Source organism: Mixophyes fleayi, chromosome 9 (genome assembly GCF_038048845.1).
Source record: "Mixophyes fleayi isolate aMixFle1 chromosome 9, aMixFle1.hap1, whole genome shotgun sequence".
Lineage (NCBI taxonomy): Eukaryota > Metazoa > Chordata > Amphibia > Anura > Limnodynastidae > Mixophyes > Mixophyes fleayi.
The window spans coordinates 106,139,347-106,166,553 of NC_134410.1; the positions used below are offsets into that span (position 1 = coordinate 106,139,347).

The following is a 27,207-nucleotide window of genomic DNA, read 5'->3' on the forward strand; positions in this document are numbered from 1 at the left end:
ATAAGTGGCCAGCTTTAAGATACACTGTAAAACTAAGAATCCTATAGCAGGATCCTCAGGTAGGTTAGATCAAAAAGAACTTGGGAATATATTAATAAATCAACAATCAATAAAGGGTTGTCTACTATTGTGTGCTGCCCTGCTTTATGATAAATGGATTGAAAATCAACAAACAAATGGCCCGGTGATCCAGCCCAAGGCAGCCCACTATGGGCTCGGCCTGGGGTGGGGGGAGCCCCAAGCCCAGCATGCCCCTGGGGAGCTATTATCTGGGGTTTTATGAGAAAGGGTCTGTTTTTTTAATTTGGGGATTTGTTTATACATACTAAATTACATGCTACCTGTCTACAGAAACTGTTCTGTATTTTCCCACAGTGTGACTATGTGAGGTGATCATTTTTCCAGGTATGATATTCTCACAGAACGCCTGCAATTGTTTTCTATCTTTCCTTTCTGCTACTCTGAAAATTTTGGATAATAGGATTCAGGTAACAAATCCTATACCTGTATAAGGACAAGGTCTCAGACACAGGTAAATACGAGGTAAAAGTAGCACAATAATGTACATAATGTACATGGGGCAGCATGGTGGCTTAGTGGTTAGCACTTCTGCCTCACAGCAATGGGGTTATGAGTTTGATTCCTGACCATGGCCTTATCTGTGTGGAGTTTGTATGTTCTCCAGGTGTTTGCGTGGGTTTCCTCTGGGTGCTTCGGTTTCCTCCCCACCCTCCAAGCTGCAGAACTAGTGGCACTATATAAATAGCTGCTGATGTATGTGTATACATAGCACGGAATGCTATAATACATACTGAATATTTAGAGCTATAGAAGTTTAGAAAGAGGACAAAAACTTTAAATGGAACAAAAGGAAGGGATACGGAGCAATTACACGGCACAACAGAAGGAGCATTTTTACACAGCATTATTATTACTTGATCCTGGGCACTGCTTTATGTTCTACAGAAAATAGAACGCTGAACTTCTGACTCAGAGCTACCCCTGATTTCTCACCATAAAAATCTGTATTTTCACAGCCTCTTCCCATTATTTTATTTTTTTTTTTTTTACAGGAGAGTCATTAAACATCAGCTGTTCCACCTTGGAATCCAGATGTTCTACCTTCCACGTGACAAATTCAGAGAGGGCACCTCGCGCGGAGAACTTGGCAGCACGATATGTTGTCTTGTAGATTATAGGCATGCAATAACGTACACCTATAAATTCATCTGCATCAATAAATCTGCTTAACAAAGAATTCTGCTTCGGCGTTAGATGTGTTCCGTGTAGTCTTTCAGATTAACCCCTTGTCTGCCAGAAAAACGACTGTAACAAATTCTGAGCAGTGGCTTATATTAGTGCATTGTGCACACTTAACACAATAAATACAGATTTAGGAGAATTACTCTGGACTTTACAATAGTTACATTTTCAGACTCCATATCTGGGGGAAACATTTTTTTTAAAAAAAATCATAGGTCATTAAAATTAAACTGTACCTAAAAAAATAAATGCATCATTTGATATGTTGCAGAGGAGCAGGAGCTGTACTCTTTTCTTATTTTGACTGTCAGATCAGCTGTCATATTTCTATTAAAGTCAATGACTTTTAATGTATAATACACCAGACTCTCATTATCTGATTGTAGCTAATGTCTTTAAATAGACAAAGAGAGCAGAGTACTATGAATGACATGACACTTTGTTCTCAGTACACTCAGTACAGCCCACTTTGAGAGAAGCCATAACGGAAGCTTAAAGTCAATATATAATACCCATTGCTCACTTTCACTTACATGGATTGATGACTTTTACAATGTTTTCTTTTTTTTATTTCAGGTTTGAGACGTAACGGGCCATATATAATGCCATTTTTAGCCATATTACACCAGGGTGTTATAATCGATTTTTAGGTCAGTGATATCCATGTGTTATTTGAACTGTACGTGCAAAATAAATGTGCTTTTTTTCATGTGTTGAGCAAGAGTGCATTCAGCACAATGAATGGAATCCAGCTAAGGGAATAACAAGCATATCAGAAGCACACATATGCCTTTAATGCTATATTCATGCCATCACCAGGTCTCCATTGAAAGGAAAAAACATGAACAACACCTAAAATGTATATATGTGCTTCTGATACACCTAGCAGGACTCCATTCAGCTAAGTAAAAGGAGTTTTAAAGTGCACGCCTCTGCCTCTTTTCTCTCAGTGTATGACCTTTGTTACACGTGTGTAACATACCATTAAATGAAATGAAGCTCATACATTCAACTTAAATTTGTTCCGCATGGCAACATCTATTCATAATAAAAGCATATACGTATAACAATTAGGTACGTTGTACTAAATAATTTTTGTACATGTGTTTTGCTAGGCATTTATAGAAAATAGTTCCTAAATGGGTATCTGTTACCTTTACAGCTCTGTACAAAAGAATCCTAAATAGCCACTCTTGAATGTGAATTTTAAACGGGTCAGAGCGCCTTTTTGTTTTCCTCCTTCATCACTTGCATGTCTTGTGTAGTGGGCAGAGCTAGAACAACCGGTAGCCAATCAGAACATTGGAATGTCCGCAGCAGTACATAGTATTTAAGGATACACGTGAGCTGATTTTGTGTGAGGAAAGCAGGCAAGTAAGCAATATAGAATTAGTTCTGGTGGCAAGATTAGAAAATGTGAAATAATAGCCAGTAGTAGTCAAATTATATAAATAAATGTTGATGATGATGATGATATACCCAGCAGTAGCAGTTGTATGCTCAATTGTGATACCTTGCAATAGGACCCGTAACATCAACAGTATTATTATGCCCAGTAATATGCAGGACAGTTTAAACGACACTAGCATGGCAACAGTAACGCCCAGCAATATGTTTATAGTATTAATGCCTGTAATATGCACATTGTTAATAATGTCAATTAATATAACGGCAATACTAGTGCCCTGCAATATGCCAAAAATATATATACGCCCAGTAATAAGCACAGCAGTAATAATGGCGAGTATATGCCAACAGTATGCACAGTAATAAACAAAGCAGCAGTAATAGTGGTCAGTATGTGCCAGTGGTAGACGTGTCCAGTTACATAACATCAGAAGGAAAGTACAGCCAGTAACATGCACAACAGGTGATATACCACTAATAGGCCAGCTGTAGATTTACCCAGTAATTAGTACATCGGTTTACATGCCAGCAATATACCAGCATTAGAGATGCCCAGTAATATAACTAGAGATGCTCACTGATCCCCGTGAACTGGTTTTGGATCTGGATTAGCTTCGTGTTTTGGTTTTGGCAAAACCACCCTCATGTGTTTTGGTTTTGGTCTTGGATTTTTTAGAAAAAAACCTAAAGTATGCAAAAATCACATAATTTTGCTCTATTTTTGTTCCTACATTATTATTAACCTCTATATCACTAATGTCAAGTCATTTGCAGTCAATTTTGACCACCTCACAGATCACAATATTATTTTCATACACTTTCAAACAAAGACTGCAGTGACCTGGCTGGATGGTAAGCGACAGAGCAACGACACAAACACACGGCAGTTCCTAACACATCTAGGACACATTGGCACACAGCAGTGGCAGAAAAGATAAATGGGGGTCCGCTCTCCCTCCCTGATGTTGGATCTTTAAAAGGAATTCAAAACTCGCGAAATCCAACGATGTCACAATGACGTTTTGCCTTGTTTTCAATTCCGAGGGCGCACGACAGTAGCTCGGTACTCGGATCCTCTAAGTTCCGGTGTGTTCAGTTCTCGAGGAACCGAACCTGAGCATCTCTAAATATAACAGAAGTAGATATGCCCTTAATATTCTATTATCAGATATTCCCAGTGATATAGCAGCATTAGATATGCCCCTAAATTACCAACAGTACATATGCCTATAATATGCTACGAGTACATTTACCTATAGTATACCAGTAGTAGACTTGATGGTAATTGGCTATCAGTAGATGACGTCTATAACATGCCAGGAGTAAATATGATCTATAATCATAGGCATGCACAGCACATGTCACTAGGATGTGCACCCAGGGATACCTAGAGATGGATACTCTGTGTCGTGGCGTAGGAGAGGCGTGTCTAGCACCCCTCCAGCAAGGGACGTGATCACCCAACCAAGGGGCTGTGACTCTAGCACTATTTTCATGTCATTAATCCTTCCTCATCATCATGTCCCCTTTGCCTTTGTTCTGTCTAGCCTTTCAAGCTCCAAGACAGTGAGACTCGGCATGTAAGATGCCTCTCCTGCTCCCTTCCTCTACCCTCACAGTGCAGCCTGGCAGAGTTGTGATCTGGCCACCAAGAGTATGTCTTGGGGGCATTGGAAATAAAATGGTATTTTGGGGGCAGCCATACTGCTGCTGCAAGGGGCTCCTCCTGCCAACAAAGTTCATATACTTGTTATACGGTGTGATTCTGTCCGCTTAATACAATCCTTTATTTTTATCATTTAACACAGTAGAACACATTAAAAACAAATTGCATAATATGACTGAATTGCAAGATCATATTCAACATGTTGAATTCCTTTTGATCCGGCTTGAAGAGAAAAGCAGATATGATGTCGCCCTTCAAGGTAGAGAAGGGGTAACACTTTGTCAAGCTCAGAACTTGTCACCAACTGTATCAAACATTTATTCCATCTGACACAGACACTAGAGAAGAGAATTATTAAATTAATGTCATGCTACATGAGATTACAATACCCTGAGTATAACGTGATCGGGACAGATCCTCCTAAATGCTGCATTCTTTCCAAAAGAGCATCTTAACCAATGTCAACTATATTGTTTCAAAGCAATAATTAATTTCCCAGAACCCTCTGCTTGCCCAACATCTCCGTGAAAAAGACCTAATAGGAAATTAATGTCATGCCGAATTTAATACAAGAGAAAATTACGAGAGAAAGACAATAGTTAAAAATTGAATTGTACAATCTGCAAGGTTCGGCTTCGCCTGTCAATTGTAACACAATTAACACAGAAAAGTAGCTACTGTCTAGACACAAAATATGTATTTGCTGAACACGGGGTATTCCTCGTGCAAGTACTGCACAATGAGGAGCAGTTTAATGGAAGAGTAAGAATGATAAGAAATGGTTATTTAAGGAGACAAACGTTCCTTTTTTTGGTTAGAGTAAATGTTTGGCCCAAACCAACAAAACCACTTGTACTTCATCTGAAAGTTCAATCTGCGTTTATTGGTTCTTAAAGCTGTCAGCTGGCTAAAAAATGTATCCTATCGGTCCTATAGCTTTCACTGTCTCTCCAGCTAGAGGGACCGACCATGTGACATTGTCCAGTATTGCTATTAGGGACCGTGTGCAAATTGTAAAGCTCATTCAGATAGGCACAACGGTATATATATATATTATATATATATATATATATATATATATATATATATATATATATAAAAAGACCTGTTTGTTTCTGTTATATATCTAATATATATAAGCCTAGCGGCGTGTGTTAGTCTGTGTGTGAAAAAAACAAAAACAAGCTGCAGCGCCACCTGCTGGGCGGAGTTATACACTGACCTGCTAAATTCTTAGCATTATCTAATATATAAAAGTAAAAGCCTAGCGGCGTGTGTTAGTGTGTGTGTGTGTAAAAAAATATTTTCTCAGAAAGGCCTCATCCAATTGACCTGAAATTTGGTATACTGACATTATTTGACAAAAAAATTAGAATAGTGAAGTCAGTTAACTTCCATCATCCCCCCTTCCCCCCGTGGGAGGGGTAGTAAAGGCTAAATTTACTAGTTGAGGGCTCAAACTCATTTTCGTGAGGTAATTTTACCTCATGAACACACATGTGTAGCAGCGTGTGTTAGTGTGTGTGTGTGGAAAAACTATTTTCTCAGAAAGGGCTCATCCAATTGACCTGAAATTTGATATACTGACATTATTTGACAAAAAAATTAAAATAGTGAAGTCAGTTAACTTCCATCATCCCCCCTTCCCCCCGTGGGAGGGACAGTAAAGGCTAAATTTACGAGTTGAGGGGTCAAACTCATTTTTGTGAGGTAATTTTACCTCACGAACACACATTACAAAGGGCTCTTGCGTCGGGAAGTAACGCTCTTCCCCTGAGGAGGCCTGGGCTATGCCCAAATGCATGACAAGAACCTTTTTAAGACCTTAAGTAGCTTGATTTGACTAGAATGCATGAGTATCATGCACGGGTTAACTTGTGTGTATATATATATATATATATATATATATATATATATATATATATGCAGCGATTTGCTTGGATTTTATTTTACACCAGAAACGTATTTGAGCCTCAGTCACTCATTGTGCATTATGCTGCTGCATGTTCATATAAAAATAAGTGAAAACCCCAAAGCCATAAGAAAACAAAGCACATCTCTATATTTTTTGCATGCAACAAGTGTGTGTTTTTCATCCACACAGATTCTCTGGTTTTCATTTTGGGGGTTTGTGGTCCGTGATAAGAATGTGCATGACGACAAAAGTAAAACTGTCTCCTGCTACTTTTTGACAAAATCTCCTAATTGTTAACAAATGTTCCATTTTTTTCTCCTAAAATACTGAACATTGAAGCGTCGTTTTATGTCTCAATAAAGTCTTGACAGTAAGATGACATCTTTGTTTTGTATCACTGTGCACATTTTAATTACAATGGCTTATAAATAAGCTTCCCTTTATAAATTGCACTTAGAATGGGCACAAGACATGCCATTTAAACTAAAGTAATATATTGCCACCTATGTGGATATCTAAAAATCAGGTTGCTTTACAGGTCCAAAAAGGTTATGTGTGATGCAGTCAATATTGGAACTCCTCCCCATTGTGTAGTCTCCACCCACGCAAATACAGGTGCATGACATCACAAAATGCAACAATGGTACATACTGACTTTGCTAGTGTCATTGTATACAAGATCTGACTTTTAAACCTTCTTTGCTTGCTTTTTCACAAATAGAAACTCAAAGCAAAGAATTTCTATTATGTTGTCATTTTTCTTGCTCACTTTTATAGTCAGAACAGTATCAACCACATGGCAGCTTCTAGCCAGGAAAACACAGGACTAGAATTGATGAAAGTAAATGTAAACACTGTACCTATGAATCACTTTTAACAGGTATGAACTGTTGACACTGAAATATAGTGTTTTCATTATTATGTTTAGCTCTCCTTCAAAACTTTTGGGAGTTATAACAAAATTCAGCTGCAAGGGCAGAGGGAGAGAATTATAGGGAGTTGTACTTACTATAGCACATACCAAAGGATGGCCAAGGAGCTGGGCAGCATTGTTTTGTTGAAATGTCCGTGCCAGTTGAACGAGTTCAAGGAAGACTATGCCACTGACAGACAGAGCGACAATCTCTGGTGGTATTCTCACTAATTTAGCACCATAAATAACTGCAAAGCACGGAGAACACTGGTTCGGAAGGATTTGTGTACACAATTGAATATTATGATGAAGTTATCTCACTTACAAAGCCCTTACTGACACTTCTCCCCTGTACATCTCTGACCTTGTCTCAAGGTACATACCTGTCCTACCACTCCGCTCCGCCTCAACTCACCCCTCATTACCTCCTCTCATGCTCGCCTCCAAGACTTCTGCTGTGCTGCCCCAATTTTTTTAAACTCCCTACCCCTCCTCACTCAACCCTCAGTCAACCTTCAAACGCTCACTCAAAATAAGCTTGCCTATCCTACCAACTCCTGACCGTCTTATCCATCACCTCCTCTTCCTTAGCCTCTCAGCTCCATTTTCTCCCAGCCGGTCCTACTGTCTTTACACCCCCTCCCTCTAGAATGTAAGCTTTCACGCGCAGGGTTCTCTCTACCTATTGTCCCACATCTGTCTACTGTCTGACTCCCCCGTACGTCCAGTCATGTCTTTTGCTGCACTCAGTGTGAGTCCCCATAGCATTACTCACACTTATCTGTGCTACTTATGTGTATTACCTCATCTATTTGCTACTTGCTTCTGTATCCAGCACTACGGAATCTGTGGCGCCTTATAAATAACTAAAATATTATTATTAATAATAATAATAATAATAATAATAATAATAATCTAAGAAATTTAATACATAAACAATATAAATGACATTCAAACTTAATTGTCCTTTTGCATAGAGATTTATATCTATACCTGTGAGGTTTCAAATTGTTACTTGAATCAGCACGGCAATTGCTTCCATTCCTCCAAAATGTCTTGTATTCATCATCATCATCATCATTTCTTTATATAGCGCAACTAATTCTGCAGCGCTGTACAGAGAACTCACTCACATCAGTCCCTGCGCCACTGGAGCTTACAGTCTAAATTCCCTAATATAGACACACACAGACGGACAGACAGAGGGGGAGAGAGACAGACAGACAGAGAGGGAGACAGACTAGTGTCAATTTTGATAGCAGCCAATTAACCTACCTGTATGTTTTTGGAGTATTAGTATTAGTAGCTGTAGCATAATATAAAACTAAGTAGTGTATAAAGGTATCACACTGTAGCATTTAATAACATAGTATTAGGTACTTTACACAGAGTTTAAGCTTCATAAACTAGGTGATTCTGGTAGACCCCAGGGTAGCTGAATTCCTTTGGAGGGTAAATCACTCCAGTGCATGCATCAGTTTCAAGGTTATAAAGCTACACTGAAGCTGCTCCTGGAAAAAAAAATCTGAACACACGAATAGTAGATTGTTATAGGTGACAAAATGTCATGAATTGTGGTGCTAAGACAAGTAGTCCCTTCCCAATAACACTACTTTGGTTGGCTCCCTCCCCTGGGATCCTCACCACGCGCTCTATTTAGCAGTGTCCCGGCACAAACATAGAGCAGGGATCTCTGCTGGTCACCTTCAGTGCTGATTGGGTCCATGCTGGTCACCTTCAGTGCTGATTGGATCTCTGCTGGTCACCTTCAGTGCTGATTGCATCTCTATTGGCCACCTTCAGTGCTGATTGGATCTCTGTTGGTCACCTTTAGTGCTGATTGGATCTCTGTTGGTCACCTTCAGTGCTGATTGGATCTCTGCTGGTCACCTTCAGTGCTGATTGGATCTCTGCTGGTCACCTTCAGTGCTGTTTGGATCTCTGCTAGTCACCTTCAGTGCTGATTGGGTCTCTGCTGGTCACCTTCAGTTTGCATTGGCTCTCTGCTGGTCACCTTCAGTGCTGATTGGATCTCTGCTGGTCACCTTCAGTGCTGATTGGATCTCTGCTGGTCACCTTCAGTGCTGATTGTATTTCTGTTGGTCACCTTCAGTGCTGATTGGATCTCTGCTGGTCACCTTCAGTGCTGATTGGATCTCTGCTGGTCACCTTCAGTGCTGATTGTATTTCTGTTGGTCACCTTCAGTGCTGATTGGATCTCTGCTGGTCGACTTCAGTGCTGATTGGCTCTCTGCTGGTCACCTTCAGTGCTGATTGGATCTCTGCTGGTCGACTTCAGTGCTGATTGGCTCTCTGCTGGTCACCTTCAGTGCTGATTGGCTCTCTCCATAGAAGGAGATCCAATAAGTGTCTCTAAATGAAAGCCTTAGAGCTGCTGTGTCTGACCTCCCCTGATTTACTACAGGGTTTATTTCAAGTCATTTAAGTATGCTCCAATGTGAATGTGCTCTTAGGATGTTTATGAGTTTTAAAATAAAGTGGGGGCAGTCATTTTGAGGGCTGAACCAATATATATGAGAACACTGCCTAATTCCATCTTTAGTGCCTTTGACATCATGAGAAATGAGCCAGTTTGTAATAGTTCTAAAGTATTGTAAAATAAGGCAAAAAGGTTATACTTAGTACCAATCAGAATACATGTCAATTTTAATAGGAAAGGATTATATAGAGAAACATAAGGAAGCATGATATTGTGCAATCATAGAAGATATAGCTACTGTACAGCTTAATATGGAATATCACATTATTTCTCTATTTATCTTACCAGTTTAAACATACAGGAGAGGACCTTAGCTAATGATCTCTATTCCAAATGTACATTGAAGTGTGTGTAAAGTGTAAATGTATTTTTTAGGAGAGGCTTCATCCGTTCACACGGAGCAGCTAATGCCAGCAGGGGGAGAAATAGAGGCTTGAAGAGATCTGTTACTTACTGGGTGTGATGTGATGCGGTTTGTGTGCTATATCTGTGAAGGGTTAAATTACACTTCAGATATTCATCTGATTTAAAGAAAGAAAACAGTCCATTAAAATGTGTAATTAGAAGTTCTTACTTGATTCAAAATAATATTGTGCTTTTTATGTGTTATCGTAAAATTTCTCTATTAATTTGTAGGTTTTAGTATAATTTGTTACAAGATTACAGATTTTAGTATAATTTGTTACAAGATTACAGATTATATAATGTAAGGGGTGTTTAATTTGTACCCACCTGTGTAAATACTGTATTGTAGAAATCTCTTTCTGCAGGTAGTGTATAATAAACATGTAGTAGCAAGCCACTGCTAGTTCAGTGTCTGACATTTATAACATCACAGATTCCGTTATAATGGCCTGATAGGACTTGTGACATCACTACACCGATGAACACATGTAAGATATGATATAAGTTGATATTGGATGGAATAGACATCACAGGGTCTGATTCATCAAGGAGCACAAAGTGAACGCAATTAGAGTTTTTTTTTTTAAATGGGACTAAAATTACACCCAGGTATGCCCAGGCTCGGCGCTCCCATTAGGCAAGGTTAGGCACTTGCCTAGGGCGCCGGGCTCTGGAGGGCGCTTGGAGGGCACCACAGATTTCTAAAATACTTTAAAACTGTGCGGCGACCGCTGACCATACCTGTCACGGCCGCCGCACAGCATTCAGATGGACGGGGAAGGGGGAAGAGGCTATTTTGTCACCACCGCCGCCTCTCTGCTCCGTCTCCTCCCCTCCACTTACTAGTGTCAGTGAGTGGAGGGGAGGAGACGGATGCCACTTTTTTAAAAATGCCTAGGGCGCCGTGGACCCTAGCACCGGCCCTGGGTATGCCCATATTCAAGTACAAGAGGATCTAATGAAACGTCTCTAGTTGAATACAGGTATAAGTACGCTATGCCTATACGGCTCCTGCCATATGCAGACAGACACAATACACTGCAGGATATGAACAATGCATAGGTGTATTTAAAGTCCCGTCAGAACGCACAGAACTTTAACACCTGTTAATAATTTAATCATTAATCAAACAACATAAATTGTGTTTTTCCAGTTTTTTTTAACATGAAAGCATATATAAGGATGTTCTTAATACCTACTGTATATAAAATGCATTTTACAGTTGCACTTAAATGCAAACACGTTCTGGCACACATACGCGACTGTCATCACTATCAATCGGCACTTACCTGCCCTGTGGTTGTTGCAAATTCACCTACCTGAGAGATGCTCAAAGCTAGAATCAGACAGATGTGTGCGCGTCCAACCTTGGCATCCCTTACTGTACACGGCGTATGTGCGTACACAAAGTTCCCTCCGTTGTTCCGCCCTTAAAATTGTAGCCAGTTGGAAGTACCCTTTGCATTAGAAGGTATACTGCATGCACTTGCGTTCACTGGCGTATAATTAGTTTCTGAGCATGCACAGAATTTTTTTACGCAGAATTCGGCACGTATCGGGGTTACGTTCCTTAATAATTCAGGCCCTACAGTGCGTAAATGATTTGTTTAATGTATTTGGCTTAATTTATATTTTATATAATAGATATTAACTCCAGGAAGTGTAGTGCCAATTTATTTTTTAACCAATTAAAATAATATTTATTTTCCACTTACTGGCAGACTTTCAGACTGCACAAAAAGGGGACCCCAATTATGAAAGATAAAAAAATAACAAAATATAAAAAGTGAAAAAAAAATAGATTAACAGTAAGACTAATAAACACATTCCTGAGTAGCCTTAGTGGTCATATTCACTAATGAATAATGATGACATTTAGAGACATGCTGGAGACTTTGGTTCGAATACCAGTGTCAGCTCCTTGTGACCTTGGACAAGTCATTTTGTTACCCAAACCCTTTACATCTGTGGCAAGTAATAAAATAAAAACAATGCAATAAAAATAGTTAGGCAGCAATTTCAACATAAAAACGGAACCATCCACAGTGTCAGTTTCTTCTAACTAAAGCAGATGTCGGGGAGCCTGACGGATAGCTAGACCTCAGTTAATATTCTGAGTTTATGTTTAAGTTATAACATCTCAATGATAGACACCTGAAAATGAACTTATCTAACTGTACCTGCCTGAGCCAAAAACGCACCATGGCCCTGGAAATTCAATTTTGAGTTGAGTTGCCTTTTAAGGACCAAAGTATTTTGTTTTAAGAGAAGGGTGTTCTTCACTGTTATCTGCCCATTGAGGCTATTGCTGTCTTCTCAATGATCTCCAAGCTAGACATACTTGCAAATGCTAAGAATACTAGTCACAGAAGAGTGATGTATTTTCCAGTTTTGTGCATATTTCATGCAATGGTCAACAAAAGCCTACATATGTGGAAAATATTGAAACAGCTCCTAGGGGTAAATTTATCAAGCTGCAGGATTTGAAAATGTGGAGATGTTGCCTATAGCAACCATTCAGATTCTAGCTGTCATTTTATAGAATGTACTAAGTAAATGATATCTAGAATCTGATTGGTTGCTATAGGCAACATCTCCACTTTTTAAAACCCACAACTTGATAAATTTACCCCCTAAATGTACAACTGGACCTTTACTCTTTACTATTTCCACCTTAGGGATATATTTACTAAACTACGGATTTGAAAACGTGGAGATGTTGCCTATAGCAACCAATCAGATTCTAGTTCTCATTTTGCAGAAAGTACTAAATAAATGACAGCTAAAATCTGATTGGTTGCTATAGGCAGCATCTCCAAACCGCAGTTTAGTAAATCTAGCCATTAGTCTACATCAATTAAACATGGATCCACAGCACCTCCAAAGAGTGGAATTTGCATCAAAATAAATAACACGTCAGCACATTTGTTCTTATTTTAAAGCACTCCTATATTTAAATTTATTATTATCACTTATTTATATAGCACCGCCAAATTATGCAGCGCTGTACAAAAAATATTTGTCATTCACGTCAGTCCCTGACCCACTGGAGCTTACAGTTTAAACTCCCCATCACACACACAGACTAGGGTCAATTTTAATTATCAGCCAATCTACCATGTATGTCTCTGGAGTGTGGGAGGAAACCAGAGCAGACACAGGGAGAACATACAAACTTCACACATATAGGGCCGTGAATCCAGCTGTGATACAGCACTGCTAACCACTGTGTCACTCTATTTCCATGTGTGTATGGGATCACTGCTCCCTATGCTAAACAGTGTCCACAAGTGTTGTTGGTGAATAAAGGACAGATCATTATAGGCGAAAAGTGGAGTATGTTGCATTTATTGTCAATGTATATTAGTGTAAAAGCTAACCATTTTCAGATGGAAGGGGTTGTACCCCAATATGACAAGTGACAGCCGGGGGGTAAGCTGACTGTACAAGGCCTATGTGATGAAAGTTAAGCAGCAACAAAGCACCCAAACAATCCTAAAGTAATGCCTTGCCAAGTTCTTGATCATTGATTCATTATCCTTTTGGCTTACAATGAGACTTCAAAGTTAGATGAAGGCAAATATTTATTATATTGTTTATCATATTGTACTTCACATAAATGCTGGTAAGTACAGCATGTAAACTCAATCTTTTACTGCTGCAGCAATATAAGTTAAGAAATATGGTTTATAAAAAGCACTATATAAAATAAAATTTGATTGCTAATTACTGCAATTTCAAAACTTAAAATAAATAGCTGAAATATATTATCATTTTTTATATACATAGTTTCTGCCTGAAATCCTTAAAAAAATAATCATAGTACTAAATATTATTTTTATTATATACTGTGGTATTATTTATTGTTAATAGTATTGGTTATATATTGTTTTCTGTGATCAGCATTTCTACGTATAAATGGGAGAAAAAAGCAACAAGAAACAGGGGGTGGATACAAAAAGTGTTCATTTATTAGTTTTCACTATTAAATTATGATTTTGGCACCTATTAAAGTCCCCTCAAGTGATGGTTCTTGATGCTTTTATTTAAAATTCCTTATTCAGGGCTACTGTTCACCAAGGCATTAAGGATTTGCTTGTCTGGAGTGTCCACCTTCCATTTATAATATATGGAACATAAAAGGATAATTGTGGGCAAATTGTATTTTTCTTAGTAAATACTATACTATTGTTATTTATTTTTTTACAATTATTATTACTACCACAGTCTGTCCTCAGAGGCTTTGTAGATAAAAACTGAAACCTTGGTTATGTTGTTCCTCACAAATTTAAAACAAGTAATTATTTGTTTGCACAATAACTCAATCCTTGTATGTATCTTAGTGCACCCATATCTGTCCCACGACTTAGGGCATATTACTGTATACTATTACTACTAATATTACAAATAACTATTATTAGGACAATGTTCCCAGTTGCAGATTGTCAATGATGCTTCTCCTATACCAGTGTTGGCTAACCTGTGACACTCCAGGTGTTGTGAAACTACAAGCCCCAGCATGCTTTGCCAGCTATCGGCTAGTTATCTACTGGCAAAGCATGCTGAGACTTGTAGTTTCACAACACCTGGAGTGTCCCAGGTTAGCCATCACTGTCCTATACTGAGGAGAGCTGCTATGGGGCACGGAGTCCTGATGCTGCCGCATCTCTAGAACACAGCATCCCTCCCTCTCTCCCTCCCTCCCTCATCCTCCGCCGCTGCCATGGCAACCACATGAGGACCAACCATCAGACACAGGCCCCGCCCACTGCCTCACGTCACTGTTCGAACCAGCGAATCGTAAGTAGAGAGGGCGGGCGGGAAAACCGTCTTCTCAACCAAGCTTCCTTATGCCCTTAAGCCAACCCTGCTAGACCGAGCGGAGGAGTTCTGGGAAGCCATTGGCCGCCTGTCACATATCCCTTAGCAACGGCGGCAGGTTGCGTTGCAACACCCTTCTTAGCAACCGCCTCACAGCGCACTATTTCTCGGAGGTAGTGCGCTGACGGTCGGAGCTGCCGGGCGTGGACGAGGAAGCCCCGCCTACTCACCCAGGACACCCCCGGGGGGGGAGGAGCTTGCCTCCATTATTTATATTTTGTCTCCCTTTTTATTTCCTCCCCTCCTTCAAAGTCTGACACGTCCGCAGTGAGTGAGTGGCGTTGGCAGCCTGTCAATCCGTCACCGGGGCCGGCAGCAGCAGCAAAAAAAAAAGCGGGGCAGCAGCCGAAGCCATAAATCCCGCCCGGGAGCCCCGTGCACCGGCCCCTCATCCATCTCTCCCTCATCACCCCCAGCTCCCCGCAGCCGCCGCCGCCGAGGAGGCAAAAACTTTTTTTTTTTGATTGCTGCTCCGAGGCATCATCATCATCATCATCTCCTCACCGGGCACCATCACCCATCACTGCCCCTATTAATACTCCCATTAATACTCTCTGCTACCTCCCCACCCCCGGACACAAGTCCCACAGACTTTTGTGTTTTTATATATTTTGTTTGTTGCCTTTTTTTTTTTTTTCAGTAATCCCCATTTATTTTATTGGAGGTGATCTGCGAGGACCTACATCAGTCACTGATTTATTTCTGTTCTCTTTGAAAGGAGAAGACACAGAGCCTGGAGATTGGCAGCTCCTGGATGGAGAGGAGAGCTGGGATGAAGGATTGAAGAAAGAAAAAAAAAAAAGAAAAAAAATCGGGACTAATTATTATTATTTTTTAAACTAAACAAGGACAAAATAAAGCATGAAGGACTGTGGTACTGGAAGCCAGGAGCGCACCATGTCTTCTTGATGAGATCTCTTTATCTCTAATTTAGGGGGAGAATAATCTGCTCTTCTGTCATTTTTTGCAGATTTTTATTTTGTGCTTTGATTGGATAAATCACAGAAAATAATCCTGATTTTATTATCAAATAAAGCCTGCTGCTGACATAGATCAAGAACTGTCCTAGAAGAAAGTGTTGCTTATTCATGACATGCTACAGACCTGATCCTAACTTCACTTTTGGTGTGTTTTTTTTTTCTTTTCTATTTTGAGGCATTGCATTCATGGAATTTGAGAATTTTAAATTTTAAAATAAAATAAAAAATAACCATTGAAATACCTGCAGCCTTCAGAAGCAATTGTTGACATTTGACAGTATGTGCAAAGCGTCGCATGGCTTTCGCTACTTGTATCTTGGATGGGATGAATTGTGACTGGCCTTGTTTGATCTGAAAACTAGACCCAGAACTGAAGAAGCGTTAACTGTTACCTTTCATGAGACCCCCAGAATCTGTTGTCTTTGTATGTGGTGGAATAAAAACTGGCAAAAGATCTGATCTCTCCTGAAAGATAATTTTATACAGTAGTAAAACAAGCAGAAGAGGGAACGTGTCTTGTGTTACTTTTTATATGCGAGTACCACGCTTTTGGATGGACCTTGAATTGATGGAATGAAGAACCGCTTTATACTCTGATTTTTAAAAAAGGAGAATAGAGGGGCTGAGGCTGGGATCTGAAGCTTTTCATTGTTGATGTGCGGGGCAGTGACCCCCTAGCGGTACTGCCCCTGACTGTGAGGTATCCTTGCAGTCTGTGTTTCAATTGATTTGGCTGCGGAGAGGAGTATGGACGAGCAGACCAGGATGATGCAGACTTTGGCTGGGGTGACCATGTCCGGTCACTCGGTACAGGGGGGGATGACTTTACCTCCTCCCCATGGACACGATGGGACAGACGGGGACGGGAGGAAGCAGGACATCGGGGACATCCTGCACCAGATCATGACCATCACTGATCAGAGCCTGGATGAGGCACAAGCAAAGTTGGTTTTCACTGCAATAAAAAAAAAAAAACACACACACACGGCATCACGCTTTCCCTCCCCACACATCACGGCAACTCATCACTCCTGCACATCCTGGAGTGAGCAACTTCTCAATGCAGGCAGTTTGTCAAATAAACCAACACATGTTTGGGTAGCGATGAGCAGAGGCTGCGATGCAGCTGGAGGCTCCTTCTCGCATGGGGATGAAATGATGCCTTCATAGGCAAACTGATATAAACACAGCTTGCAGCAATAGCCGTGTGTAGATATGCTCCCTCGATGTCTAAGTGCAGCTTCCGCGAACCCTCCAGTCTATTCTTGTTCTGCCTCTAGGGTAGACAATGGCCCTATATAGGATAAATGATTATTACAAATAAATTCAGTACGGCAGGGACCACACGGGTCCATTTGCACACATATATTGGTCCATGTATTGTAAGAATGATGGCAATAAAGGCGGCAGCACAGATTACTCGAGTCAGGAGAGACCCTTTATCTGGTGTGAGTCCCTACATAGAGCATTATTTATAGGTCAAGCATTCAGGACCACTTAGCTTCCTTCCAACAAGCAATCAAGTGTAATGCAAGGGAACAAAAGAACTTCCTCCACAAATACGGAGTTAGCCAATAAATACACATTTTTCTACCCAACTATTGTTGTTTTACGTCTGACAACTTGTTTGCATGATTTATAAACAACAGACAGTCTTTAATGCTATTTATAAAGAAAGAGTGTTCTGATTTGTATCTGTATTTGTTGATGTTACTATGCCCTGACGTTTTTTTTTTTACTATCCTAACATTACAAAATACATCTGCCATTCGTTTTCTAAACAGACCTCATCTCTCTTATTTATTTATTTTAGCAAATAAACACATTGTATTTGTGTGTGTGTGTGTGTGTGTGTGTGTGTGTGTGTGTTTGTTGGACATTTCAGGAGATGCTACTGCAGAAAACTGCAGGGAAAAAAAAAAATCAATCTTAGGAAAATATACTGCTGTGTAAAAGTTGGCCCCTCTTAATAAATCAGTTATGATGTGGATTCAAGCAGTTTATTGCAGACAAGTGTTGATTTATATTTGCCATAATAGCATGCTAATCTGACATGTGAGTAAACATTGCAAATTGTAAATGGTGAAAACTCAACTTCTAACTTCTCTAACAGTATAAGTAGCAGATATGGGATCAGTCCCCCAAAGTGAAACTAGTTGATGGCGATTAATAAACTTCCACATGTATATACAGTCTTGGCTGTAATGGATTGAATACATATTATATATATTATTTTTAGTGTCCCTTTTATACAATCTTTACAGTGCTCTTGTTTTTCTCTCCCACTGTTTCCCAGTACTCTATTATTTGAAATATATATTGTTTTTCTTTGTACATTAATCCTATTATTTTAGTAAATTACACATAATATGAGATTCTGTGCATAGCATTGTGGTAATATTGTTATTCTGAATCCTTTTTACAGAAAGCATGCACTGAACTGCCATAGGATGAAGCCAGCCCTCTTCAGCGTCCTATGCGAAATTAAAGAAAAAACAGGTAGGGGGTTCTAATCTTTCTTTCGTATAAACCCTGAACCATGGATTGTATTACATGCTGTTAGTCCAAGCATTTTACTCCTCTGTTTTTGTCATCTGGGCATCTTTGTTTCTTTTTAACATCTTGTGTTCATCAACCAGTGCAAAAAAAAAATAAAAAAAAAATGTATTGATAATTTGTTTACTGACAGTTGCTATCAGTGGATGTTGTGTATGTTGATTGGGGGGAAAAGGTTCATAGATCACCTGCCACAGGCGCAGGATCCTTCTGGCAGGTTATGGGAAAAATGGAATATTACTTGTTAACCCCTTAAATGCTGGAGTTGGCTGCAGTGCAACAGCTCTCCGGTTCCATTAGGTTGAACAAGAATACATCAATTGAAAAGTTGACTTTTTTTTTTTTTTTAATGCATATGTGTGTCATAACCCCCAAAGAGAAATAGTTTCACAGACTTGTGTTTGTAGCAGGCAAATAGTCACATGAATTTTCACTGAGATGTGCAGGCCATCAGCACAGCTATTTTCTGCTGTGAAATCCCCTCAAACGCCCATCATAAGATCAATAATTGAACCTGTGCTGTTGACACCAAATCAGATCATTAATTATCTGCCAAATTTGCTGTTAAAGATATCTGTATTTTGACTGAAAAGAAATGTATTACTCTATCTGGCTTTCCAATTAAAGCCAAGTCACAAATAACAAGTATTTCTGCACTTGATTTTCTAAGGCTTCTTTTTAAGGGAACTATCTTGTTGTCGTTATTAGCATGGAATCTATTTTACTTTCAGATAAAGTAATTGTTGTCCTTTTTTTTGCCAGAAAATTCAGATCTGCCAAAATGCAAGTTTAAATTTGTGTTAAAATTATTAAATGTACAAGATAACACTTACAATCTGTTAAATTATACATATGTCGTGGATCACTGAAAACTATCCCCTTTTTTAATTGCTTAATCACACCTATATTTTTTTCTTGTATCTAAAGGAGTGGTGTTTACTATATATACGTATTTAACACTAAGTACTTTGTCAGTATATAATACAATCTTGTGGTAATACGTATTTTTGAAGTTTCAGTTGCAGAACTTTAAATGTGCAAAATATATTTTGTTAAAATGGCTTTATGGGGAATTTAACAAACCAGTATCAGAAAGGCGCGTGGCCTTTTGTTGTTACAAACCGGTTTAAAGTGCAGCCTATATATTAATAATAAACCACTATCTGTAATTTATTAATGTTTGTATAGTTGGCTATTCTTGGTTAAAACCAAGTGCCCAGAACAGCCACATAGAAGAGAAACGGCCATTCAAAAATTTGCTTTGTTGAATTTATTTATATTTTTCGTAAAAAAGTGATCATTAAGTAATCCAGGGATTTCAAGGGTGTCAAATCACCAGAACCTATTAAGTGTGTCAGTTTCAGTGTTGAGCTTGTCATTGATACATTGTAGCAAATCAAATGACTACAATATATATATTAATTGCTGGCACACCTAATCAATCACCGTCAATTTCCGTGTGCGGAGAGGGTTTTTTTAAAAACCCCAACTCTATCTCTCTAATTGCTGCTTTCTGCTGGAATAATACACAATGACCTGATCTTACAAACACTTCCAGTGTTTACAATAAACTGCACACCCATTTAGCAACTCAGAGGTTAATTTGATTCCAGAGCAACATTTTTTATTTTTTTTAATTTAAGTCCCTTTTCTCTTTTAATTCTCAAATTTAGATTTCACTAGCATGTTTTTGACTAGTCGGAGTACAAAAACTGAGATCTGTAAGATAAAAGAACTAAACTGAACATAGACACTAAGATTTCCTTTCACTTTTAAAAATATGAACCTTTTTTTTTCTTTTTCAAAGGCTGCATAGATTATAAAGCACTGTCTATGCCTTACGCAGTCCCACAACATACGTGTCCATTTAACAGAGAAATTTTAATGATTGAAATAATTGTAGACTTCATTCAGTCGGGGGAATGAACCTAATCAGAGTGACTAGGACTGTAAGCAAGGTGTCAAATCTCAGATCTTCATAGATTAGATAGGGTGAAACCGCCTCCGTGGAGAAGAGGGTTGATCTGTACAAATGTCCACTGGCGCCCTAGCTTATAAAAGTGACAGTAAAATTGACAAAAGGCAAAATGTAAATATAGAAAGACATGCCTGCTACATAATGAATGAGCAGAAGATTGTTTAAATAGTCATCTTAACAGACAAAGACTGTAGAATCTTGGACCTGTCATCTGTAAATAGCATAGTGGCTTAGAAATTTGTGTAAATAAACTGATTTCAGTTTGCATCATCTTTTTAACGTAAAATCTAATCCACCAAAGGGGCAAATTAGACGACACCAGCGTTATCCGCACATTGCAATACTGTTAACTGTCCGATTCTGTAGCAACTGTGCTGTAACAGTGGAAGCAGCTGCTTCTGTAGTTATAAACAATGCTGAATTTCAAGTGTTTGTTTTCATCCTCAGTGGCGGCAATCTGTTTAATGTCACAGAGGGCGGCTGGTTTGCGTGCTAATGCTAACACGGAAACTTTACCTTATTAGCTGTTGAAAATGAAAAGGGTCATGAAGTGTCTTTGTCTTCTGACCATTTCATTGTTTCAAAGCATCTCTTATACTCTGTGAATCTATCAAAATATGGGATCAGAGAATTGCTTCCCTTTTTTTTCCACCTACACTTGAAAACTGTTTTATTATGTTTATTTTAATGATCACTCCAAGCTGGCAAGCTTGATTGAATAAGGAAAAAAAAAAGCAGATAAGAAACATGTTTTAGTTTGGCCAGCAAATCTGCCTTCTCGTTATGCAGACTTGTGAGTGTAATTCTGTTTTCTTCTTTCTTATTGCCGAGAATTGATGTAAAATTATACACTAGTTATGAAGCTCTATTTATATGTGTGCTTTGCTAACGGCAACCACAAGGTAGCAGCCTTTTGCATAATTTTACCCTATAATTACAGTTTTTTTTCCCCCCTAAAATATTGGTTTGGAGAATAACAGTGTTTTTCGAATAGCATTTTGCATTTGAGACGTTAACCTGCTCAGAATCATTCTCCTGTTTATTTCAGTGTTTTTGATGAATTTTATTTGGAGCCCAGAAAAAAAAAATGAGAGAGATTAAGACTGCTTGCACAGTGTTTTCTTGCATGTAGATGAGAAATGACCTTTTTTTGAATTAAATAAACAGGCTCTGGATTTTTCAGCTAGCCACAGGCATAAAAATCAATACACGTGAACATATGATTGTGTATGGATGTGTTTTTTTTTTGTTGTTTTTTTTCTTCTTTTGTCAGCGAGCCTGAGCCTGAATGTAAGTTCTTATCCCCAAGTGGGTACACACTGGCAAAACCTAAGATTGCTTCATTAGTAGTTGTGAACCGAGAAAATTAGAAATATTTGTTAGTTTGTCATAAAAGCTCGAACAGATCCATCGATCTTGGGAAACACCATTTTTGTTTCCAAATCAAGGTGTGACACCCATTAGTGTAGCTACGCTAGAGTTATATATGTATTTTCAAACAGTTTTGTCCATTTAGGTAGCACCTTAAACCGATACTTTTGAAGTATTTAAGGGGTAATATATCATTTAGGAAGAAAACTGCTCGCTGGTACCTTTACTCGTTCACATTTATACACCCACCCAATAAAATCTTATGTTTAAAATTTTTTATTTTAGGAAGTAGACTTATAGCAGAAAGGGACATTGACAGCTGTCAGCCAGCCATAAATATAGGCACCATAGAACAGAGCGCTTAAATGCCATTCATTTAGTAGTAACGTCTAATGGCATACGTGATGCTTTGCCAGATTTGTGGCTTTTCGCGAGCCTTATAAGCAGGACAGACTTGGGAAGATCATAAAATGTAATGAACTTCTCCACTGAGCGAGGTGTCCGCAGGGGAAACTAGAAGGACCGTCTCGGGCTAGTTGAAGGATTTTTATATGCCTAAAGAGAGTCGGTAGTAACGCTCACTGAACATTTTTGACTCGGACAACTAGATGTGAGTGGCCAGTCGGAGGGGAATATTAACCCTTTCCTAGACCACGAGAACTGCAAAGCATCGCCTTGTGGTGGGGTCGATCGTCTGTGTGGCCAAAAAAATGGAGTACCCTTGCAGCTTAGGTTCTGTAAAAGTAAATATTGTTTGAATATATATTCCAGCAAAGAGCTAACCCCTTTTAGTTTCAAGCACTTGTTGAAAAATTAAAATATGTATTAAATGTGAGACGGCAGAAGGAAGATCTTAAAACTGATGCACACTTTTATATATGTGTTGTGCTGTTTTCGTAGGGCTTACCTGTGCCGGCACAGGCAATATAAATAACGAACGAAACCTCTTTGCTCCAGCCACAACCGGCGTTGCTACGGCTGTATATTACTCGTATAAAAGGTCTGGCGGCTTTTTGGTTTCCGTCATTTCTCACCCTAAGGGAGAATAAAATTATCCATAGTTATGGCACAGGAACGTGCCAAGGTGCGGGCTTGCAAAGAGAAAAAAAACCTACAATATTAATTTCTCAGCTTGACATAACCTTTAGAAAGTGCTGATTCGAAGTGATCACACATACCTTTTTTTTTTGTGTGTACTGTTTGAATTGTGCTAAACCCCCACAGCCAAAGATGCCTCCCCCCCCCTCGTTTCTACCCAGCACGTCCACTTGAATCTCTTCTACACTCACCATTGAACGTCACTGTAGATACTCCTGAAATATAATTGTTTCATACCGTACGCTTGATAATGACTACACAATGTGAATAGAAAGAATTTGGCTATTGACTTCTGGAAATTGTGAAATATTACCAGATACAAGATAATTAAAGTCCTAGATATTTACCTTTTCTCTAGCATTTTTTCTAAATCAGTAACTCGGAAAGCCAAGTGCGTTCAACTTCCCGGATCTTGTGTTGCAGTCACTGTTGATTTTTAGTTAACCGCAGTAGTGCAGTCTCTCAAGCAACATATGGGTTAAATAGCTAACAAACTTCAACTCAATTATAGAGATCTGTTTCCAGTGTACATCTCGGCTTCCTCCTGTAAGGTTAAGCGGCAGCCAGTTATCAATGCAAATTCAATAAATGAAGATAATCAGGTGCAGTTTCAGGCAATAGTGAGCACACCACATATATCATGTTAACTAACGAAGGCATTTTTGTTAGTATTTTTTTTTCTTGTAACCTTGTTTTTATTATGGAATTTGCTGCAAAGACTTAATTTAGTCTAGTAAAATATTAGCAAATGCTGCTCGATTCTTCACATTTCTTCTACCAGAGGAATAATTTGCAGAACTTAACTTATTACCTGTCGATCGCCTACATTCTTTAAGTCTTTGTTGGCAACGCATTGTTCAAATTCTGTTTGTCTGTGCGGTCCTGAAGTTCTGCGTATGTTGGTGATGTATAAAATGTGTAATTATGACAGTGTGGGGACAGGAGAATATTACACATTTATTCCTTTCTGCACATTGAGATACGTTTTACGAGGACACCATGAAATGTCATATATTTTCTGATAGCCCAATAAAACTTATCACATCCTGAATAAGGGTGCTGAAATCTAGCTTTTGCCTAGTGCACATATTTTACAGTAAAGGACTACGTTCCAGGATGTATTTCCTTCACAATTCTTGGTGCCAGAAATCTGACTTGGTTCCCGTTTAACCTCCAAGTAGACGTTTGGCAGAATGAGCAGTATTTTTTTTTAACCCTTGCCGTCACTGAACCATATAGGTGCTTCTGTAACTAGGATAAATATTATATATAAATATTATATATATGACATTGACTCAGTTTGAATATTGACCGAAGTGTAATTTAAAGAGATGCAGCTGGATTGGGGGGGAAAATCGCACAAGTTGGATTTGTGTCATTTTTCCTTTTCTTGAATACAGGTCATACTGCACACATTTGGCTACTGTGATACCTTGTATCCTGATTTTCCCAGGACAGTCCCAATTTTTGACACTAGAATTCTTTAGTTCTTATTTCCCTTGAACCCTGGTTCTTGGTGTTCCTGAATTAACACAATTAGTTGGGGTAGGTTTTTGTAATTGCTTTGCTGCATTTGTTACCAGAAAATGAAGTAAAGGTTTGTGGAACAGGTCACAAATTCCCCCAGTATTATATACATTGTTTTTTACTACCTGTATTCCAAGAATTGACCTTTGCAGAAATTATTCACCTCACCATTGTTTCCACATTTTTAAAGCCAACTGTTGCAAGGTCTGTGACAAAGCCCCCTGACTACTTAACGTTAAGCACCCACAGTAGATGTACTTGTATGTACCTGTGTTCATATGTGTGATGTGTATATATGTACACACATATATATATGTGTGATGTGTGTGTGTGTGTGTGTGTGTGTATATATATATATATATCACCATTTATTTAAATAGCGCCACTAATTCCGCAGCGCTGTACAGAGAACTCACATCAGTCCCTGTCCCATTGGAGCTTACAGTCTAAATTCCCTAATATACACACATACAGAGACCAGGGTCAATTTGATAGCAGCCAATTAACCTACCAGTATGTTTTTGGAGTTTGGGAGGAAACCAGAGCACCCGGAGGATACCCACACAAACACAGGGAGAACATACAAACTCACAGATAAGGCTTTGGTCTGAAATTAAACTCATGATCCCAGTGCTGTAAGGCAGAAGTGCTAACCACTCTGCCACCGTGCTGCCCTTTAATATATATATATATTTGGAATTTGCCTACATGACTTATGTTGTAGATATACTTTGGTAGGTTAATAAGTCGTTAACTCATAAGTCATTAACTCAGTAACAAGTTGTAGCTAACCATACAGGCATTGACTGAATGGCTGTCCAGTTGCTAGAGAGAACAGTATTTGTTTGCTCTGGCTTATTTCCCCTCCCATTATCCACCAATTCACACCGGGAGAAGAATGCAGTGTTTGTTTTCTACACGGCTCTAACCTCTTACCAAGGTGAACAGTCAGCTCGCCGTTCCATCCACGCGATAACCTTGTGTCACTCCCGCCTTTTAGGCTGTGTCAGGTTGTGAAGTATGAACGTCGTAAATAATTCACTTCAATATTTAATATCAATTATTAAAGTTTCTGTCAGGTCTCACAGTGGCTGCCTTAAACCTTGAGTAATTTCTGAGGAATACCAGCCTAAAACACACAACCTCTGGCTACAGATGCAATATTAAGAGCTCCGCCCTTATACTGTTCCCCCATCGCGCTGCAATTCTTACTTATCCAACATGTAAAGTGAAGTGGGAAAAATTAAAAAAAAAAAAAAAGAATGCAGTTATGATGTTAGCGTGTGATCATTCTATACGAGATAATACATTAAAGCGTTCTAGAAGTTCTCGATGGGTATTAAGGAGTAGCTTTGCACCTGGGCAAAACCATGTTGCATTGGAGGGGGAGGTAAAATATGGGGAAAGATTTATAGTTGGGATAGGACATGTCCTAGATCAACTTTAAATTTCAGTGTAAAAGTGAAATTATCAAGTATTTTTGTGCTACATGAGAAAAAAGTCAGTATTTTCTCTTTGTGCAAAATAATAATCCACTTTCTACCCCTTGCATTGTAACATGGTTTTGCTCCTATTTTTTGCATTTCTTTCCTAAATGTCTCAGGCCCCATATGTCATGTCCATTGGTGACAAGATTTTTTTAGGGCAAAAATCGCTTGCTCTATTTTATTTATCTCCATGTAAACTACACGTGAGACGTTGAAGTGGAAATTAAATACACATTATTACTATCATCTTTTCTTTATGCAGCATTTACTTTCGGCCACACTACATGAAAGTAAGGGAGTGTGGGTGCTCCGGTTTCCCCCCACACTCCAAAAACATATTAATAGGTTCATTGGCTGCTGTCAAAATTGACTCTAGTCTGTCTCTGTCTGTGTGTGTATGTTAGGGAATTTAGACTGTAAGCTCCAATGGGCAGGGACTGATGTGAATGAGTTCTCTGTACAGCGCTGCAGAATCATTGGCGCTATATAAATAAATGATGATGATGATGATGATGTATAACAGAAGAAACTACCAGTTCTTAGAAGGATCTCCTGTGTGCTACTTCTTTAGACCTTCATTGACCTTTATTACTTTATATCTTTATCACTAATATCTGGGTCAATGTGTTTGTAGATCTAGGCTAGCCTGTGTATCACAAGGTCTGATTGTTGTTAAGATGTAAAAACAGTTCAGTTCTCATCACCGTCTTAATACTGCCATTTAAACAAATATTTATAAATGAAAAATAATTAAGCCCCCCCCCCACAATATGCTAGAAAACTCACCATTTTTCAATTAAAGAAAGGCCTTGATTATGTGTTAGATACGCTTAGCACTGTGCACAAATTTCAGAGTAATTGTGTTTTTTACTGACTGTTAAAGCCAGCTAGATCTGTCCTTACATCAGCAAGTACGCATAAGAAGGCAAATTAGAAAAGCCGGCATTTTTACAAACTGTGTACGATCTCCCTGGTGTGTGTGTTCTCTTTACAGCCGCAGGGAGCTTATAGAAATTGCTAATAAATTTAACAAAGCCACAGAGACGATAGACCGCAAGAATTCCCATTTTGTCGCATAAAATTGCAATGCACACTGAATTAGCTGCCAAAGGGTCATCTGTCCTATGCAAGGCTTCCCCTTTAAGCCCACGTCAGAGCTCCCGCTTCTCTGTTCATTGTCTGGCTTTTTCCCGAACGAGGGATAGGGGCCAACAATGTGAAGTGACAGAGCACATTCTAATGTGGTGTGGTTACAGATGT

At 39.0% G+C, this 27,207-nt stretch overlaps 1 protein-coding gene and 1 long non-coding RNA gene across 3 annotated transcripts in view; both read left to right on the forward strand.

The window, feature by feature from the left end:
- The window catches only part of LOC142100912 (uncharacterized), a 448,536-nt gene that overhangs the window by 11,715 nt on the left and 409,614 nt on the right, over positions 1–27,207 (forward strand). The gene's annotated exons all lie outside the window — the stretch shown is intronic.
- Positions 15,129–27,207, forward strand: part of PBX3 (PBX homeobox 3) — a 189,774-nt gene continuing 177,695 nt past the window's right edge. Inside the window, exons 1-2 of one of the 2 annotated variants that reach the window (XM_075184811.1) lie at positions 15,129–16,874; positions 18,356–18,429. In XM_075184811.1, the coding sequence (XP_075040912.1) occupies positions 16,678–16,874; positions 18,356–18,429 (271 nt within the window). In that variant the 5' untranslated portion in view covers positions 15,129–16,677. The remainder of the gene's footprint in view (positions 16,875–18,355; positions 18,430–27,207) is intronic. The other variant, XM_075184812.1, reaches the window with a different exon arrangement.